Source organism: Tamandua tetradactyla, chromosome 14 (assembly GCF_023851605.1).
Source record: "Tamandua tetradactyla isolate mTamTet1 chromosome 14, mTamTet1.pri, whole genome shotgun sequence".
Taxonomy (NCBI): domain Eukaryota; kingdom Metazoa; phylum Chordata; class Mammalia; order Pilosa; family Myrmecophagidae; genus Tamandua; species Tamandua tetradactyla.
Genome location: NC_135340.1, coordinates 73,240,927 through 73,259,500, shown reverse-complemented (window position 1 = coordinate 73,259,500; position 18,574 = coordinate 73,240,927). Strand labels below are relative to the sequence as shown.

Sequence of the window (18,574 nt, the reverse complement as noted above, 5' to 3'; positions counted from 1 at the left end):
CTGCTAGCTATCTCTAATTTCATGAGGCCTCCCTGGGGGTGTTTCCCTGCTGCATCTCCAAAGCTCTGGCTGTGGGGCTCTGTTGGCTCTAAAGCTTTTTCAAAAATGGTTCCCAATTAAAGGGCTCCTGTAAGCAACTCCACCTTGAATGGGTGGAGACACATCTCCACGGAAACCACCTAATCAAAAGTTACTACCCACAATAGGGTGGGTTCTATCTCCATGGAAACAATCAAAAGATCCTACCAAGCAATATTGAATGAGGATTAAAGAACTTGGCTTTTTCTGGGGTACAGGACAGTTTCAAACTGGCACAGAGGGTTTGCTTGTAAAAATAAAAACAAAAGAGAACCCTTGTTTAGAACCACTGAGTTTTATTAGTGTGCTGGTAAATTTTTAACGATCAGATTTCCAGAGAAAAGAGTCCCGATTTACGGTGTTTGCCAATTTCTCTGGCGTAAAGATTCCCACTATAGCTAATACCAAGCTTTCAGTATGATACTACTGAATGCAAAACTGAGAAGACATGCACACAATTGGCTCTCAAGAGCTGACACAAAGTAGCCCCAACACTTCGGTGTGTACTCCGAGCAGTACTGAAATCCATGACTAAAGAAGGAAAGCAGCTAAAACTTTCCTGGGAACAGATAGGAATGGACTAAGTGAGGGCACATGTTAGATTCAAGACTGTTAGGTCTGAAGGGGGCCAAGATGAGAAGACATGTAATATTATTTCTTTAAAACTATCAGTACTGTGGCTAAGAGGAGCAGACTTGGTCAATAAATCCCAAAACACTATCTGGACAAGTCAGAACAAATAATAAGAGAATTGACTTCACACAAGATAATCAGCTTATGAAACTCAAACCCTAAGATTTCATATAGGGCCCAAACACCTATGTATTGTAAAAATATTTGGACTATTAAAAGAAGCTGACATATTACCAGCCTGTAAGAATTGTGTCCTGGAAGACTCCTCACCCTCCTAGGATGAATTCCTTGGGGTGCTGCAGGCAAAAGACTTCTGGCCCCTATAATAATAGGAACTGGCTTGGCCAAGCCTTACACTCGTTCAGCTAAATGTGTAAATTGCTCAAGGAAAACTGGTCCAACTGGCTCTGCCCAGTATGGGCCAAAATTGCCACAACCCCTAGAAGCAGTCTTCAACCAATTACTGAGAAGAATTAGTAGATAAATATCCCAGCTTCCCCGCCCTTTGCTAAGGACATCTCAGAGGCCAGATCTACACCATCTCCTAGAGATCCAGTACAAGCGAGCCTCGGTTGCCCTTAGTGGTGGTCTGCTCCAGAAGGCACCCATTACTGGCCTTCTTCCCTGTCCAGTCTCATCTTCCCACGCCCCTGCTGGTGCTCCCCGGGATCACCACCCAAATCAACTATTTGGACCCATACCTTACATCTCAGGGTCTGAGATAACCATACCAAAGATAATGATGAGTTCAATGCATTGAGCATTAAACAAAGTACAAATATATGTAAGACTCTTCTCCATGCATATATCCTTTTGAACATTTAAGAACCTATCAGTAGGAGAGCTTGTTTGAGTAGCACACCAGAGCTGTGTGTGTCAGGGGGGTGACCTTCCGCCTCTCCTCTTGGCATCTCCTCCCTCTCACCTAGAACTGCCCTTTCTCCGTGCACCCAGTTGTCCACCAGCATGCTCTCTGACTCTCAGGGTGTCCACTCCCTTCTCCTGACCCAGGAGTTAATGGATGATTATGGTGGGATGCCTCCCACAGGAAGCGGTGATTTCAGAGGGAAATCTTAGAAATATAAACGCTTGTTCATAAGGCTGGAGATGGACTCACAGATGGTGGAGGGGAAGATGGCAAAGTAAGTACCCATTTCTCCGCCCAGTCAGGAGTCAGCAACTTCTGGTAATGACTTGAAGGCAGCCTCTTAAGCAGAGAGTAAATAAAGACCCATCTTGCTACCCCTGCAAAAATGGTGATTGGGAGGCTCAGGCTCTGGACTCAGGCTAGCCTATCTCCACCTGTAATCACGAGCAGGCTCCCTAATGTCCCTGAATCTCAGTTTCCCCATCCATAAACATGGGGGTAAATGTAACCTAATTCACAGGACGTCCTTTTTAACAAAGGGTGAACAACAACAGTAGGTCTACAATTATCACGTGCTTAGTACATGCCGGGCACTTCATATGCATTCTCATTTCACTGTCACACACATATGGGTGCTGTTATTATTACCAGTTTATAATTATAGAAACCTCCCCCAGAGTCACCAAGCCAGTCAGAAGCAGATCCTGGGTTCACATTTGGGTAAACTTGATTCTACTCTTATCTTCTTGTTACACAGCAGATATGGAAAGTAACCAATGCCCATCACACACTAGGTGCTTAATAAATGTTCCTTCTCTCCTCTCTCCTTACTTCCTCATTCTCTCCTAGGCTGTCTCTCACTGGGAAGGACTATAATTAGGAACAGAGACAAGGGTACACGCAAACAAGCTCTTCATGGAGGCTCAATGCCAAACTCTTAATACATAGCCTTTAGAGCAAATAGATTTTGGCTTTCCCCTCAGTTAATACATAAACTCTTAAGGAATTCATAATTTTCCTCTCTGGAATTTATACAAAACCTACGAAATGACTTTTTCAAGGCCACAAAGTCAAGAATACTAAATATCTTAAAAGTTTCAGGTAAAATTTAGTTATCTCCAATACATGTTCACCCCAAGTATTAGAAGAGCACTGGATTAGGAGTCCTTCTCTAAGCCTAATCCTGGCAACTAATAAACTGGGTGACCTTGAGCAAAGCACTTTTTTCTAAGTGCCTCAGCTTTTCCACTGTTAATACAAAGATAATCATCCTTGTCTTTGTTCTTTTGCTAAATTTTCTTTAGCAAAATTTTCTTTTCCTAAGAAAATTCTTGAACAAGGAAAACCAGGACCAAAAAAGCAGAGGTGAGGAATGAGCTGGAATGAGGAGAGTCAGATGGTAAAGTAAAACTAGCTGTCAGAACCTCATTTTCAGTGTTGGCAGTTAACCTTCAATCAATTTTATAAAGCCAAGAAATAGTCATATTTTTAAAAGCACGTGTCAGTGGAGGCTCAGTAACATAAAATCTAATGGTTAGGAAGACACCAATGTAAGGAAACACAGTTTCTTACCTCTCCTTCTAAGAAAGATATCTTTTCTAAAAGCTGCAATATTAAGAGCTGTTTCTGTTGCACTTTTTTCTTTAATGATTCGATCTAGAAAAAAGCAAATAGAAAATTGTCAATAAAAACATAGAAATGCATGAATACAGGTAAGTCAACTGAAAGCGGTGCTTGTGGATTTCATTTAAATAGAACTAACATATTGGTTCTTTCAGTTCCATGGAACAGTATTAACAAGAGCTGTTCTGTGAACAGGGGGTTCTGTGGCCAGGCACTTGGAGATATTCAGCAAGATCTTGGAAAGTCACACCTCATTAATTTTGCTTAGCATCTGTTTATCATCTCCACACTGATTTCACCATAATGCCCTTATTATCATCCAAGAGAATATTCTTTGCGAAATAGAGAAAGAACTTCACATATAATTATTCAGCCTGAATTTCTGAGGCAGCCCAAATTTCAAACACTTATCTCCATTATCCCTGTTAGTACAATCGTATTTGTTGAACCAAGTTTTGGTTGGGGACAAGGATCACTGTCATTAAATGTGCTAATGAAATGCAAAGGATCAAGGATTCCTGCGGCCTGGAGTAAGCAGAGAAATTTTCCTAAGGAGGAGGGATTTGAGATGTATCTTGGACTATTCTTTGTTCTTCATTCCTACATCACAGGTCCCTGGGCAAACCACAGGTTCCCTACAAGCAGGAAGCACAGAACTCTGTCAGGCCATGCCTTCGATAACAGTGGCAGCAGTTTGTAGGACCAATTAATAACTCATTAATTTTAAGAAAGCACTGCCTTTCCATCAACCTCATAAATTAAATTTGGGCATTTGCAAAAAATTTTTTAATCCCTTTCAGTGCAAAATGGTGCAACTTCTATGGAGAAAGCTAGCACTATCTAGAAAAAGTCCACAGATATATACTCTTTGACCCACATATCCCATTTCTAGGAATTGACCCCAAAGGCACACTGGGGTCAACAAGATCGGACACAGGATTTTTTATTTTTTAGAGAACACAAAATGAACTAAAACTCATCAAAGAGGGGCTGGTTAAATAAACCATAATACATCCTAGCAATGGATGTCTAGGTAAATCATTAAAAAAAATGATGCCTCAACACTAAAGTGGTATCTGGTACGGTAAGTGTGCCATGCTAGCTTTTGCATGAAACAGGTGGAGAAAGATGAATGCACAGGTATTAGCAAACAGAAACAATGCAAAGGTTGGTATAAATGCAAATTGGTACAAATGATACCAAGGAATTAATAACGTTGTCAGATGTGAAAACAGCATTGTGAAAAGGTACAAATATTTTAGAAATGCATAGTGAAATACGGAGGAAAAACTTGTACAGGGTCTGGGATTTGTTTCAAAATAATGGCACAAAGGAGAAAAACAGGAGAGTTTGAGGAAGCAAATATAGCCAAATCTCGCTAATTGTTGAACCTGGGTAATGAGTCTATGGGACTTTACTGATTTTTCTTTCTGTTCTAAGTGCACTTGACATTTTCATTATAAAACATTTTAAATTCCACCTGGTGTCAAAAAACACAGTCCTCTGATACGAAAAGCAAATCATACAGAATAGAATATAATGAGAAACACACCTTTGTTAATAATAATTAAAGAAATTACTAATTAAAAACAGTAATGAAAATTTAATACCTATTAAATTTGCCCAAAACTATGGACCGAAGTAACCAGGCTGAGAAGACAGCTTTTCTCATGTGCTGCAGGTGGCACTGTAAATTAGAATGACCCTTTGGGCAATTTAGCAATAAATATTAAGAGCTATAAAGCTGTTTATACCCTTTGACCCACTAATCCCACTCCTGGGAATTTATCCTAAAGATGTAATTCAAGAGTAGAAAAAAAGCAATATATACAAAGATGTTCTCATTCCTATTATTTATAATAGAGGGAAAATGGAAATAACCTTAATGTCCGGCACTAAAGGAATGAGTAATAAATTACAGAATATCAATCTGATGGAGTATATTATACAAACACTAAAAACAATTATATGGCAACATGGAAAAAGTGTTTGCAGACAGCCTTGAAAGATGGAAAAACAAAAGTTTGCAAAAATGAAGATAAAAACTGGATGAGAAGTTAGATAAATGAAAATGATTTTTGGCTTGAGGTAGAATTATCGGCAAGAAAAGAGTTTAGTGTGTTTAAATTCTTTTCTATTTTTGTAGGAAAAATTGTCTTCATGATCATAGCACAACACTGTAGATGTAATTAACCCTGAATTGTATACTTGAATGTGGTTAAAATAGAAAGTTTTAGGTTGTATATATGTCACCAGAATAAAAAAACAAAATTTAACTCATAGACTTTATAACATAGTGACCCTAATGTAAATTATGGAATTACTTATTAATATAAAATTACAATAATATGCTTCATCAACTGTAATAAAGGTATCACACTAATGCAAAATATTAATAAGGAAAATGTGGAGTGCAGGGTATAGAGGAACTCTGTTCTTTCTGCATGATTTTTCTGTAATTCTGCAGTTGCTCCAATAAAAAAAAGTTTTAATTATCCTCATAGTGTTCCTTTTTCACTCCTTCTTATTAAGATTTTTTAAACAGACTTCTAAAACTCTTATGTGCTAGGCAAAATGGATAATGGAATTAAAGTGTTCTAAGAATGTCAGAGTAATATTGAATGAAATAAAAAACATAAGTGATTTTAAATATACTAGTCTCACTATCTCGGAAGTCATCAGAGTAGTCTGTGAATTGATGGAATTAAGAGATGTGGTTTAAGAACATCCTAATGAACAGCTCATAGGAAAAAAATTGAGAACATTCATCTTTGTCCCCTGGATTTCAGTTTAAAATACAAATAAAAGATGTCATCTGGAAAAGCAGCTGTAGGGAGAAGACCTTTCTGTGTCCAGAGAGTAAAGTGTTGTTGCAGAATGAAGAGGCACCTCGTTCTGGGGAGAAAGAAGGGGTTTTGAGAAGGATTTAGGGCACTGAAGATTCTGAGGACAAGCTTTGTGTGTTACAGGAATTGATGCTTCAGAAAGCTGCCACCCTATTGTGCTAAATGAAAGCTGAGTATCATGTTTGCTTTCATCCTTGAGCATTTCTTACAGAAGGATCTTTTGTACAGTACATTCTGTGACCAGGATTGACTTGTTCAGATGAAAAACCATGAGTGCCTGGCACCACATGCCTGACAAAGGGTGCCAAGTTTGAATCCCAACTCAGTCTCCCTGGGGCCTGCCCCTGGAACACATCCCCACGCCTTCTCCAGAGTGAGACACCCAGTTTCTAAAATAAACAGACTCACCTGCTTCAGGGCTTGAGAGCATTCTAATTGTATCTGACTCCCGTCTTTGGTTCTTTTTCACAATCTCTGAATCACCCATTTGTATGGAATACGATATTAGTTTTAAGTGCCAATTTCAAAGAGCCTGAAGGTTGTATCTTGGCGTACCTAGCACATGTGAGCACTCAATAAAAATTAGCTGTCCTCATGTTACTACTAATTAGTATCTCTCTTCTAAGTTAGACTCAGCCACTCAAGGTCAAGGAGAGTAAAGACCTTGATTATATTCTCAGAACACAAATGAATGAATCAATGAACCCATCTACCAATCCCTGAACAAATCCATCATTTAGACTTTAAGGTCAAACTGTCCTGAAAAGACTCTTGGAGACTGAGCTGATCCAAGGTGAACCTACTAAACTGACATGTCTCCACATCAGGGGTCGCTCCAAAATCTCAGGCACTGTGAAGCTGGTGTGCAAGAGAAATCCATCTGACACCTCTGCTCTCAAGCTCTGATACATCTCAATCTGTAAAGACGACCTTAAAGAGGTTTACCATGTCAATGAAGCTGCACTTAGGTCTTACTGTCACCAGGTGGTGGTAAATGGATTCGAGTTACCAGATTCACGTTAAGGCATTAAGAACTGAGAAATGAGGAACACTCATTTTACTTAAACAAGAACAGAACCATATTGCAGCAGCTAAATTTAAATACCATGTAGTAGATCCCTTTATAGAACAAGAAGGAAAAAGCCCACCCTGGTAAAATCTGGAACCTTTTAACTAATGCTCATAATTTTTTTTTCTAATTTTTGTCTCATTTAGCATGTTTTTTGTAACTCAAATTGAATATATGTCTTGCAGCCTGATCAATCTTGTAGGGCGCAGGCCACTTTGATACACGAGGAAGTGGAGGATAACAATCTTGGCTTCTTAAAGCTGACAATGGCTTTTCTTCACATTAGCCACAATGAGTTACCTGCACAGGCTGTCTGAGCTGAGCAATCACTGCTAACCTGGCAGGACACTGGAATCACCCTTTGGAAGCTTTTAAAAAAGTGGCAGCTCTAGAGATTCTGAATGTATCACTGACCTAATTAAAAATCGTCCCAGGACTCTAATGTTTAACCTTCCCAGCACGGTACATGAGGCCCTTCCACTGTAGTCCCAATCTCCAGCATCATGTCATGCAGATCCCCCCTCTTTCCAATGAACCCTATATCTAAGCCACCGAACCCTTGCAGGCGCTCCATGAACATGCTGCAGCCCTGGTTCCAGGCTGCTGGACCACCTGCTCGGCCTCCTTTATGAATGCCTTCTTCAGCCTCTCCTCCACCAGGCAACTCCTACTCAACAGTCACCTCCTAAGCCAGCATTTCCTAAGCCCTCCAGGCTGGTTTCACATAGCCCTCCTCTGTGTGACCACAGCCCTTTGAAAAACTTCCTACTAGGACACATCATCTACATCTTCCTCTCTCACTAGACAGCAACTAAGCTCACAGCAGACAAATATCCAGGGCATCAATGAGCTCATATAAAAGAACCCTTCTCTTAGAAGTTGAAATCACCTGTATCAAGCCACACCTTTATAATACACTGCTTTGGGAAAAGACTCCTCCCACTTTGTTTCAAAAACAGCGTGTACGTGGATGAAAGCAAAAGGAAATTGCACAAAAAAATTGTAGCATGGATTTTGTTATGGTTTCATTGCAACCATGGATTCTTTGTTTTTATTTTTTACACGGGCAGGCACCAGGAATCGAACCCGGGTCTCTGTCATGGCAAGCGAGAACTCTGCCTGCTGAGCCACTGTGGCCCACCCAACCATGGAAGTTTTGAGGCTTCTCGGCTTCCTGAAATTTTCTTTCTATTGGTAGTATAGAGGACCCGGGTCATTTCGTGTTGGATGTCAGAACATGAGATAGCCCTGCTGTTGGAACTGGGATGTGGATTGCACTCAGTTGTGCAAGACTCATGAAAGATAACTCAATATTGAACTCAGGGACTGAAGAAAAGTAAAGGAATATAAGAAATACAGCAGCTGTCAAAACTGTGAATTTTCTCAAGATATCAAGTACCAAGTTCTCACAAATATCTGCAGTGCTATAGTAATGACCTATGTTACTAAATATTATCCTGATTTCAGGAAAATATGAAGATACAAATATTTTTACAGTAGCATATGGAAATCTTCACCACCTAAAATGGATATCTAAGTTAGTTTAAACATAGGCGTATTAAAAAAAATGTAAGTAATCATGGATACTTTATTTAAATATGCCTACGGTTAAGCTAACTAAGATATCCATTGTTGGCGGTTCTAAAAAAAAGTAATACAGCAGCAAATAAGTATTAAATACTAGACAGCACTTGACATGAGTTTTTAAGGAACTGGCATTGGGGGTGTTTTTTATTACCAGCTGGCAACTGATATTACACATGTAACCTGAAAAATGCCTTAAATAAACATGACATACACTGAAGAGGAGTTCACAAAAGGGGCATATCAGCTTTATCACACACTGAGCGTGCCACGTGTGCAACTCTAGTCCCAGCACCAGTACTAGCAGGGACATTAAAACGGATGGTCACATTCAATCAAATTGCTTAAAATCTTGTAAGGAGAAGGGGATTATTTTAAAAATCCAGTCCAAGCATTTGATGTCATGGTTTATTTTCTTGGAAATGTGCATTGTTTTACTTTGTTTTCATTTTAATTTGAGGACAGCCAGGTAGGGCCTACAAGCCCACATGGATTCCAAATCAAGACGTAGAGCTGCGTGTGTCTGCACAAGCACATCGCATACCTTGACCACAAAAATAAACCAAAGTTTCCCCATCCTTTACAAACCCATGCTCCGTTACTCCTTCCTATGGACCCTCATCTTAAGACTTCCTACTTGAAACTGCATTTATGAAGAACCAATTCATTTTCCAATCAAAAAGTGTATCAAAAATCTGTCACTGTCAACCAAAGCTTCTAATCAAAATGTGACAAGCAGAGTAATGAGTTCTAGGGAAAAATAAATCAGGGAATATGATACCTGAGTAAGTCTCTGTAGTTTTTGGGGGGTGAATTTCATGTGTTGGGTTATTTGAAAATTTCTCAAGAAAACAGCTTGAAGATCTGCGTTACGGCTATCAAAAGCCCCCAGGGTTCCACACAACCAGTGAACCCATTGGGGCAGGCGAGAGAGGGAACAGGCAAGCAGCTCCGAGAGCTCAGAGAGCTTTTAGGCACCTTCTCTTCCTCTTCAGCCTGTCTGATGGGGCCTTGTTTTCAACCCAACCTCCTGTCTCCTCTGTGATCTGGCAAACATTTGCTTCCATTTCCCCCACCAAATGGGAATCATGTTTGATCGTCACACATTCCACAATGCAAAATGAGAATAACTAATATGCCATACTCTCCACTGAGGTCTTTTTTAATTTTTACATTACAGTTTTCTCTTAATTATATTTTGGATGTCTTGTAACACTGTTATTTCATAGCTCTTGTATTTTTTAAAGCGCATTCTCCTTGAAAAGAGCTACCATAAAACACCAAGGATAAAAATAATAATAAAGCGTACCCTATGTTTTAAAAAGATAAAGATCGGAATCTGCCCTGCACTAATGCGGCAGGAAGGAACAGCTTAAAAAGGACAAGGAAAATGGTACATGAGCTCATTTGAGGGGACAGGGGTGGGGTGAAGGGAATGAATCAAGGCTGCAACAAAACGAAACTGAAAAATTGCTGAAGGAAGGTCTGAGCAGGGAAAATGAAAAATCAATGAAAGAACGGAGGAAAAAGGTACATTTTTCATCTTCATGATGCTTGATTGGGTTTGTAGGAAATTCATTTTCAATTAATGTGTCTTGTGGCATTCAGCCAGGCTAGATATGAACAGGACGCATATTTTAATCAATTTTTTCTATTAAGTTTGAAGTAATATATAAGTATATACCATTCATAAAGATCAGTGGAAACTGGCTTCTGAGGTAAAATAATTTCATTTGGTTTGATTCTTACTTTTTATTAAAGGTAACCCAACTTCTCCTTAAGGAGAGGCATAGTGCCCTGTTTCTCTTAGGGGCCCCAAAATGTCAAGGAAGGATGAATAAATTGGTTTTTCAACCTGTGTTCTTTCACTGGAATGAAAGAATGGCGTATTGAACTCCAGGGCCTTTGCTGAGTTATGTCAGTCTCAGAAACAGTTTAAGAATGGTTATCCCCATTTTACAGATGAGGAAATTGAGGTTCCAAGAGTTTCATCATTCATTTACCCCTCGTTCATCCCCCTCAGCAACCGTCTGCCGAGCAGATGTTGGGTAGCGTTGGGTAGCGTTAGGCTTGGGAAGGAACCGGGAAGCCAGGAAAGCATGGTCTCTACCTTCACAGAACCAACAGACCAGTGAGGAAGGCAGGCAATAAACGGAGAGAGAAAGAAAAGCACACCTAAGTCAGTCCAGAGAACAGGCAGAGCAGTGTCTGGCCCCCCAGAGGCAGGCCGACCTGCCGACGGTGATGGGGTGAGGGCAAGGCTCAATCACAGGGCCGGGCGAGGTGATCAGCCCATCTCGGTTGGCCCAGGACTTGGCAGGTCTTAACACTAAATGTCTTGCAGACCAAGAACTCAGCCACTGGCAGTCCAGGACCATCAGTCGCTGTAGGGCTAGATGTTGGCAGAAATTGGGAATCAAATTCAAGTCTCTCTCCTATCAAGGCCCAGACTCTTTTATTTATACCATCTGAAGTTCAGAGTTCTTCTTCCTCTATCAACCTATCACTGCAAGGCTGCCCAGAAATTAGGCAAGGCTGGAAATGATGGTGGCATTGCGTATCTTCTCTAACGAAGGATTTGCTGAGGACCTCATTTTTCAGGCTATTCTTTTTTCTGTATGATTTTAGGGGAGGAAGGAGGAATGGAGAAGTGAAGGAGAACATGCTGTAAGCTTCTCCATCCCCATACTTTCCTAGATGGACATAATTTCAGAGACAAAACACCATACACTGAACAGGAATATCCAGGGGAGAGAAATGCTTCAGACTAATCTACCAAGACAATATCCAAGGAAGCACCCTAGTGCCACACTTAGCACAAAGGTGGTGCTCAAAACTGGTAGTTTTTGAAATGTTGCTAAAATTCAAGTGCCCAGGAATATGGACCCTCACCAGCACTGGCCAGGGCTGCCCTTACTACCCGCCACCCCCCTTCACCCAGCACCCCTCCAGAAGCATCACTCTAGGACTCAGATCTGATCAGGCGATGAGGAGCCACTGAGGAACTGTGAGCAGTATAATAAGGGACATTTTCCTTGGATTGGTGCTTATAACTGAACTCTACTGTTCCCAACCTATATTTTCAGCCTTTTTATCTACCATTTCCTCCTACAACCCAAACTAGATTAATGCTCCCTGAACTCACCCTATACTTTGTGGTTTCCATGTTATGTTTTTATTTATTCTACAGCTTCTGTCTGGCATGTCTTTCTCCACCCATTAATGCCTTGCCTAGAAAAATCCAACCCACCCTGCAAAACCTGGTCAAATACCACCTCCTCTCCAAACACTCCCCACCCACACCAGGACCAGCTAACATTTACAGCCCTGTGCTAAGCACTCAGCATTCATTTTGTCAATCAACCCTCACAACAACCTCCCAAGGAGGTACTATGATCGGTCCCCTTTTTCTGAGAAGGATACAGTCCTGGAGATAACAAATAACCTGCTCAAGATGGCAAAGTCTAGACTGGAACAGAGGCAGAATGCAAAGCCAGATTTAAGTTACTCCAAGTTTTCCCAGAACACATGGCTTATACTCTTGCTTAACACATCACATTCTGCCTCGAGTTCTAATGAGTTTTAATGTCAACCAGAAAGTTCCCTGAACCTTTTTTTTCTTTTGTACCCAGTTTACAAAACGCACATCTTAAATCATCAGACAAGAACTGTCCATACGTTCTGCCTGGCTCCTCATTACCTCCAAACCTACCCCTAAGGCCCGGACTAGGTCTCCTGCAGACTTCAGCAGAGGGTGATACATAGGGAATATTCAAAGACAGTGGCACAGGGGAAAGAACTCCAGCTTGACACAGGTGGTAGGAAAAAAACCAGTGGGTTAAGGATGGACCATTCAATAAAAGCTGTTAGAGAAACATGCTTTTCTTGAGGAAAAAAAAATAAAAGCAGAGCCCTACTCATACACACACACAAAAATAAATTCCACATGGATTATTCTTTATTTGTTCAATAAATATTTATTGAGCACCTATAGGCCAGTGACTTACGGATACAACCATGAACAAAACAGACAAAAGTCCTTGCCCTCGCGGAGCTTACATTCTAGCAGAGGGAAAACAGACAATAAACACAACAAATAAGCAAGATAGATAAGTAGAGTGTACGGTGCATTAGAAAATGATAAGAACTATGGAGAAAAAAAGAGAATAAGGAAAGGGGATAGGAATGCAAGGTTGTAATTAAAAATCTAAATATGAAAAACAATAGTTTCAAATATAACATAAAATATCTTTATAATAGACATACAAAACACTACAGAAGCTGACAAACTTAACAATATCAACATTTAAAACTTGTCGATTATAAAAGACACCACAAACAAACAAACATACAGAAATGATTGGGAGAAGACAACTGCATCCAAATATTTTTTGATGAAGATTAATATTGATAAAATCTAAAAATTTCCCACAGATCACCAGGAAAAAGGATAAGCAACCTAAGAGAGAAATTAACAAAAGATCTGAATGACCAGCTCATAAAAGAGGAAGCCTGAATGTTCAATAAGCTTCTGAAAAGATGCTCAATCTCACTAGCTGAAATGAGTAGTAGTAATCAGGCTGACGAAACTAAAACAATGAGATACTATTTCACAACCAGCTAAAATTACAGTCTAGCAGTGAGTGCCAAGTGGGGGTAAGGCTGTGGCGAAATCTGCCCTGTCATACATGACTGGTGCAAGTATACGTGCTGGAGAGCATTTGGGCAATATCTGGAACAACCCCAGGACCTAGTAATTCTTCCTCTAAGCACATCCCCTAACTAGAGAAGCATGGATACATGTTCAGCATTGGTTACAAAAGAATAAAACTTTGAAACAAATGAAATACCCATCAATAGGGTCTTGGATAAATATATTTACAATATATTCATATAATGGAATACTATACAGCCATTAAAATGAATAATTTACAGTTATATATAACATCAAAAACAAAACCTGAGTAAAGAGCAAGTTGCAAGTATGTACAACAAATACTTACATAATTTTTTTAAACATACAAACTAAGCTGTACATTGATACATATCTATGTAGTAAAAGCATAGAAACATGGCCTGGATAGACAGCAAATTCCTGTAGTGGGGTGGGGAGAGGAAGAGGGACATAACTAAGGAGGAATAAAAAGGGAACCTTTTCCTTATCCGTAATATTTTATTTCTTTTATTAAAAAGAAAATCTGAAATAGGCCAAAATGTTAGCATTTTGTTAATTCTGGAGAAGGGTCCATGGTTTTTGCTTTTATCATTCTCTATACTTCCCTGTGCTGAAATTTGTTTCCAGTTTAAAAAACAAAAATAAAAACTAGAAGAGAAGATAAACACTGGCTTTGGAGTCAAAATTGTGTGTGTGGACCTCAGCACCACCTTATCTGCTGAGGGGCTGCAGGTTACTTGGTTTTTTAGACTCCCAGTTTCGATCTCTGTGCTGAAATAACTGAGTTGATACTGGCCCCCAGGCTATTATGCACAGCCTTAAAACAGGAGAAACACTCAATAACTGGCAGCTACTTGGAGAATACAAACTCCCAGTGTGCTGGCACTCTCTAAGGGCAGGACACAGGCATCCAGGTCTCTGAGAAATATTTGAAAGCCTATTTATTTGAAACAATTTCAACAAAGAGAAAGTAGGTTCGATAACATTTACAAAGAACAAAAGGACAATTGGTATCGTAAATACAGCCATCAATATACGTCACAAAACGAACCTGCAAGATTATTTCCCAAAATGCATAGGAAAAAAGGCTTACATGTACCCGTGAAATTGCTGATAACTTCTAAAAGCTTCACCTTTTAGATAAAATACCTAGGATCTTAAAATAAGTGAGCCACACAAGGTCACACACTAGAATTTGAAACTATAACATATTCATTTGCGATTGATAAATCTTGCCTCGAACTTTTGAGTAGCGCCTCCCGCGGGCAGGAGCGCAGGGTACGGACTTTAGCTTTAGGAGTCCAAGACTGAGGTCCTGGTCAAGAGGAAGGCAGGGAAGGACGGAGAGAGGGTGTGCATACAGGGTGTGTGTAGGGGGAGTGGTACGGGGGTAGGAGTTGAGCAGATAACGCAGGTTAGACAGGCAACAACTCAAGTTCAGGCCACACCACAGTCGAGGCAGGACAGGGGTGAGGTGGGGCTCACTAGCAAAGGCAGAGAAGAGCAGGCTGAGGTTGGTCCTGGCAAGCAGAGGTCCCAGCTCTAAGGAGCTCACTCATTAGCCCAGGCCCCAGGGCTGGGACTAGAATAGGGCGAGCGAAGGGTGTAGGCTGCCCCTGTGGGGTCCAGCTTAGTCCAAGCCCAGCTAGCACCACAGGGTGCTCCTTGACATCTGTTCCACAAAATTAAGCCTACCTGACCCCCAGGTACTGTCCATGGCCCAAAGAGAGAAGGAACACCAAGGGCAGAGGGGGAGCATATAAGCACGGGGGAGAGCCTCACAGGGTGACACACTTTCTCTAAAAGCCATTACACGCCCTTTTAAAATATTATTTCATTTTTTGGGTAACTAGGTAATGAATTATTCTACTAGAACAAAGGTCGGTAACTTTCCCACCAGGACTTAGAAAAACATTATGACCGAAAAGGTATTTCAACAAACGTGGGCGATAACTACGCTAGAGTGACATCTAGATTAGCACCTGTCAAATCTGACTTAAATCTCGCTGACGGAACTCGGACTCCCCGGCAGAGCATTCAGCCACCCCACATCAGCGGGGAATCTGTGTTTAAACAGAGCAGTGTGCACAGGTCAGCTACACGGTGGTCAATTAATAAGGTGGAAAATTACTCATCTGCTTCCTTTCCCGTCCACTCAACTTGCTTAAATTGGGAAGGAGCATCAAAATGAAAGACTAATGACAAATACCCACCAGAAAGCATCTACACTTTGCCCTGGGAAGGTGGTGGGAGTGGACAGCCACCCTGCCTCTAAGGGACAGGCACTGGGCCTCTGAATAAACTCATCCTTCAACCCAGCCTACTCGCAGATGCAGGCTAATCGCCCACTGCAGCTACTACTACCAGTTCTAAGCAACACTGCAAGTTTCGATGAAATACTATCATCTGCAGCTGGCTCAAGGAAGGCCAATTAAAAAATAAAGCACCATGAAGTATGTTTCCTCTCAATGTATTTCAGCTGACTATATTTCTCTTTTCATCAGATAAATTTCTTTTCAAGAAACTGGTTGAACTGTCTCTTCAGGCAAAACCCCCTTAGCAATAGAAGCAACCCAAACTTTTCTTAAACAAACAAGGAGAGGGCTACGTTGACTAGCACAGTTGATCTCCATTCAGGAAGGCCAACCTCTGGCCATGTCCCACATATTAGTCTAATATAAACAGACCACAAGAATACTCGGTGGCATCTGGGGTGTGGTTTGGTGAGGAGCACTTCTCTCCTGGAACACTGAAGTTCTTCGAGCCCTCTTCCCATCTCCTGACCACGTGTCCTGGGCAGTTTTTCTATAGTAAGGCTTCATTTTTCCACCTGGCATTTTCTGAATTATTTTTTACCATTTCTTTCTTGGATGTCTAGGAACCTAAGTTTCTAAAAAATATTCTGGATTTTTGAGTTCTCGTGACCCTGCAGTTTGAGGATGTACAAGGTGATGTGTACAAGTTGGGTGTTTTTTTTCAAACGAGAGCCCTAAACGGTCAAATGGTCCTTTCAAGAGCATGGCCTTCCTGTTTTGTTCATCAGCTCCTCACAGATAAATGCCACCTCTTCCCAGCAGACAGACTGCACGTGTTCTTCTAACCACGAACAACAGAAGGACTTCCAACCCAGAGCAGGCTACCATTGTATCATCTTCCAAAGAACCGGAGGCTAAATCTGGAGAAGAGCTCGTGTGACATAATCTAGAAACAGTTCAATTGAGTAAATTAGGTGAGTTGTGAATAGGGAATTATGGGGTTCAGTGCTAAGGCTCCTTTCCCATGCCCCATTTAAAAATGGTATTTGGCTAATTACCAGTGATGGAAATGACTCTGAACCCTCAAAACACAAGACATTGGTAAAAATGTATTTCTGTGTGTTGTACATTTCAGCCAACACACAAGAGTTCAAATATAATTGTGTGCTAATAAACGGCTGTGCCATTTAAAATGTAAAGTTCTTGCCATGGAGAGAATTTAATTTCTTTTTAATTGCTTGGTGTGAAAATATTCTACTCAAAGACTGACGCTAGAAACCAACCCAGCTAGTTGTTTTTAACTCATTTAATTTTACTTTGGGCTGACACAGCAGGAACCACCCATAAGTAATAATAATAACAGCCACTAGTATTTACTGAGTATTTACTATGTTCCAATTAGTACACTAAATGTTTTATAAACATCATCTCATTTAACTCTTACAAAAAACAGGCTCCGGAAGATACTGTTATTAACCCCACTTTACAGACAAGAAAACTAACAACTTATTGAAGGACCCACATCTAGCAAACCCAGGCCTGTTCTGATTCTAAAGCCTGTGCTCCCTGCCAACTCTTACTCTATTCTTACAAAACAGTTCTCCCAGGCTTCTAAGAGACGAGGGAGCACATGGATTCAGGGCCTGGGGCCTTAAGACACGGGGCTCTGGGAAAAGAGACCAGAAACTCGGCTTTGCTGACTGGGCCAAGCCTCGATTCTCTGAAGAGTCATTTGTCATCTAGCGCCCCTGATACTGGGTTTCCCCAGGGAACTTACGGTTTTGGCAGCACTCTTGCAAAAAATCAAAGAGATAACAATTTCTTACACACAACCCATTTCTTAGGAACTGCAAAAGTGCCGTGCTTTGTGCTGCACTTGAGAAGTGGTTCTCGTTAATACAACTACGTCCCCTTCTCCTAAAGAGGCGCAGGGCAGCTAAGCGTAAGGCCTCCTGCACAGACAGGGGTGGATCATTTCAACCAGGGTGCGTGCAGACACGCCCGCGCGCGTCCCTCCCTCTCCCTCTGCAGGGGAACAAGGTTGCATGACAACCACTTCTGGTCTCTCTCTTAATGGAAGGTTCTAAGTTTCCAAGGACACACCAGGTGGACTGGACTCTGCCACCTCATATCCCTATTATCTCTTTAACAAATGTGATTATTCTACCTTAGTAATATTCTCTTGAGCCCCTGGGAAGCTTTTATTATTCGGACACCATGGGGCCAGGATAGCTAAGGAAAGGGAACTGTCCAGGAGCCCTCCTGGGCCAGGGGCTGGCGGCGAGCGCTGGGTCCCACTTCACTGCTCCTGCTCCCTGGAGACAGCCTCCCTGGCTTTCTTCCACTGAGCCCTCCCGACTCCTCTCTGCCTCACTCAGGGGGAAGGGTCTTCATTACCAGCTTCCTGGCCCAGCTGCAGGGGCTGCTGAGGGGGGCTGGCTGAACATATGAATGTCATGGAAACACAGGGAGGAGAGCAGAGGCCAGTGCTCAGACCTGGAACCCAGGGCAGCGGTCCTTGGTCCCAGGTGCACGCTGGAATCACTTATGGAGCTTAAAAAAAAAAAAAAAAGATACCTTGTCCCCACCCCACCCCCGTCTGCCAGGCTGTGGCATGTTTTATGGCACCCTAGGTGATTCCAATATGCAGCCCAGATGAAGACACCCTAATACGGGCTCATCCACTCATTAAAACATCCAATTTATAGAAAGAGGAAAGTAAGAACGATTGCTTTCTGTCAAAGAAAAGAGTCTTAAGAAATAGTACTTCCTCTGACACAGTACAAAAACCGCCCTTCAGACCCCCTTCTTTCTGCCTGAAGAATATTTTGCGCATCACAAATCGTAATGGGAAATCAGAAAGAAATGATGACGTGAAAGGATGCCTAGTGGCTGATGTGAAAAATAATAAAAGAACTCTTATTAAATTACTGTTTATGCAGC

The 18,574-nt window shown here is 41.3% G+C and overlaps 1 protein-coding gene across 2 annotated transcripts in view; it reads right to left on the bottom strand.

Moving 5' to 3' along the window:
* Positions 1 to 18,574, bottom strand: part of MYZAP (myocardial zonula adherens protein) — a 95,466-nt gene that overhangs the window by 17,423 nt on the left and 59,469 nt on the right. Inside the window, exon 11 of one of the 2 annotated variants that reach the window (XM_077128024.1) lies at positions 3,152 to 3,235. In XM_077128024.1, the coding sequence (XP_076984139.1) occupies positions 3,152 to 3,235 (84 nt within the window). Of the gene's footprint in view, positions 1 to 3,151; positions 3,236 to 12,001; positions 16,578 to 18,574 lie in introns of those variants that run through there. The other variant, XM_077128025.1, reaches the window with a different exon arrangement.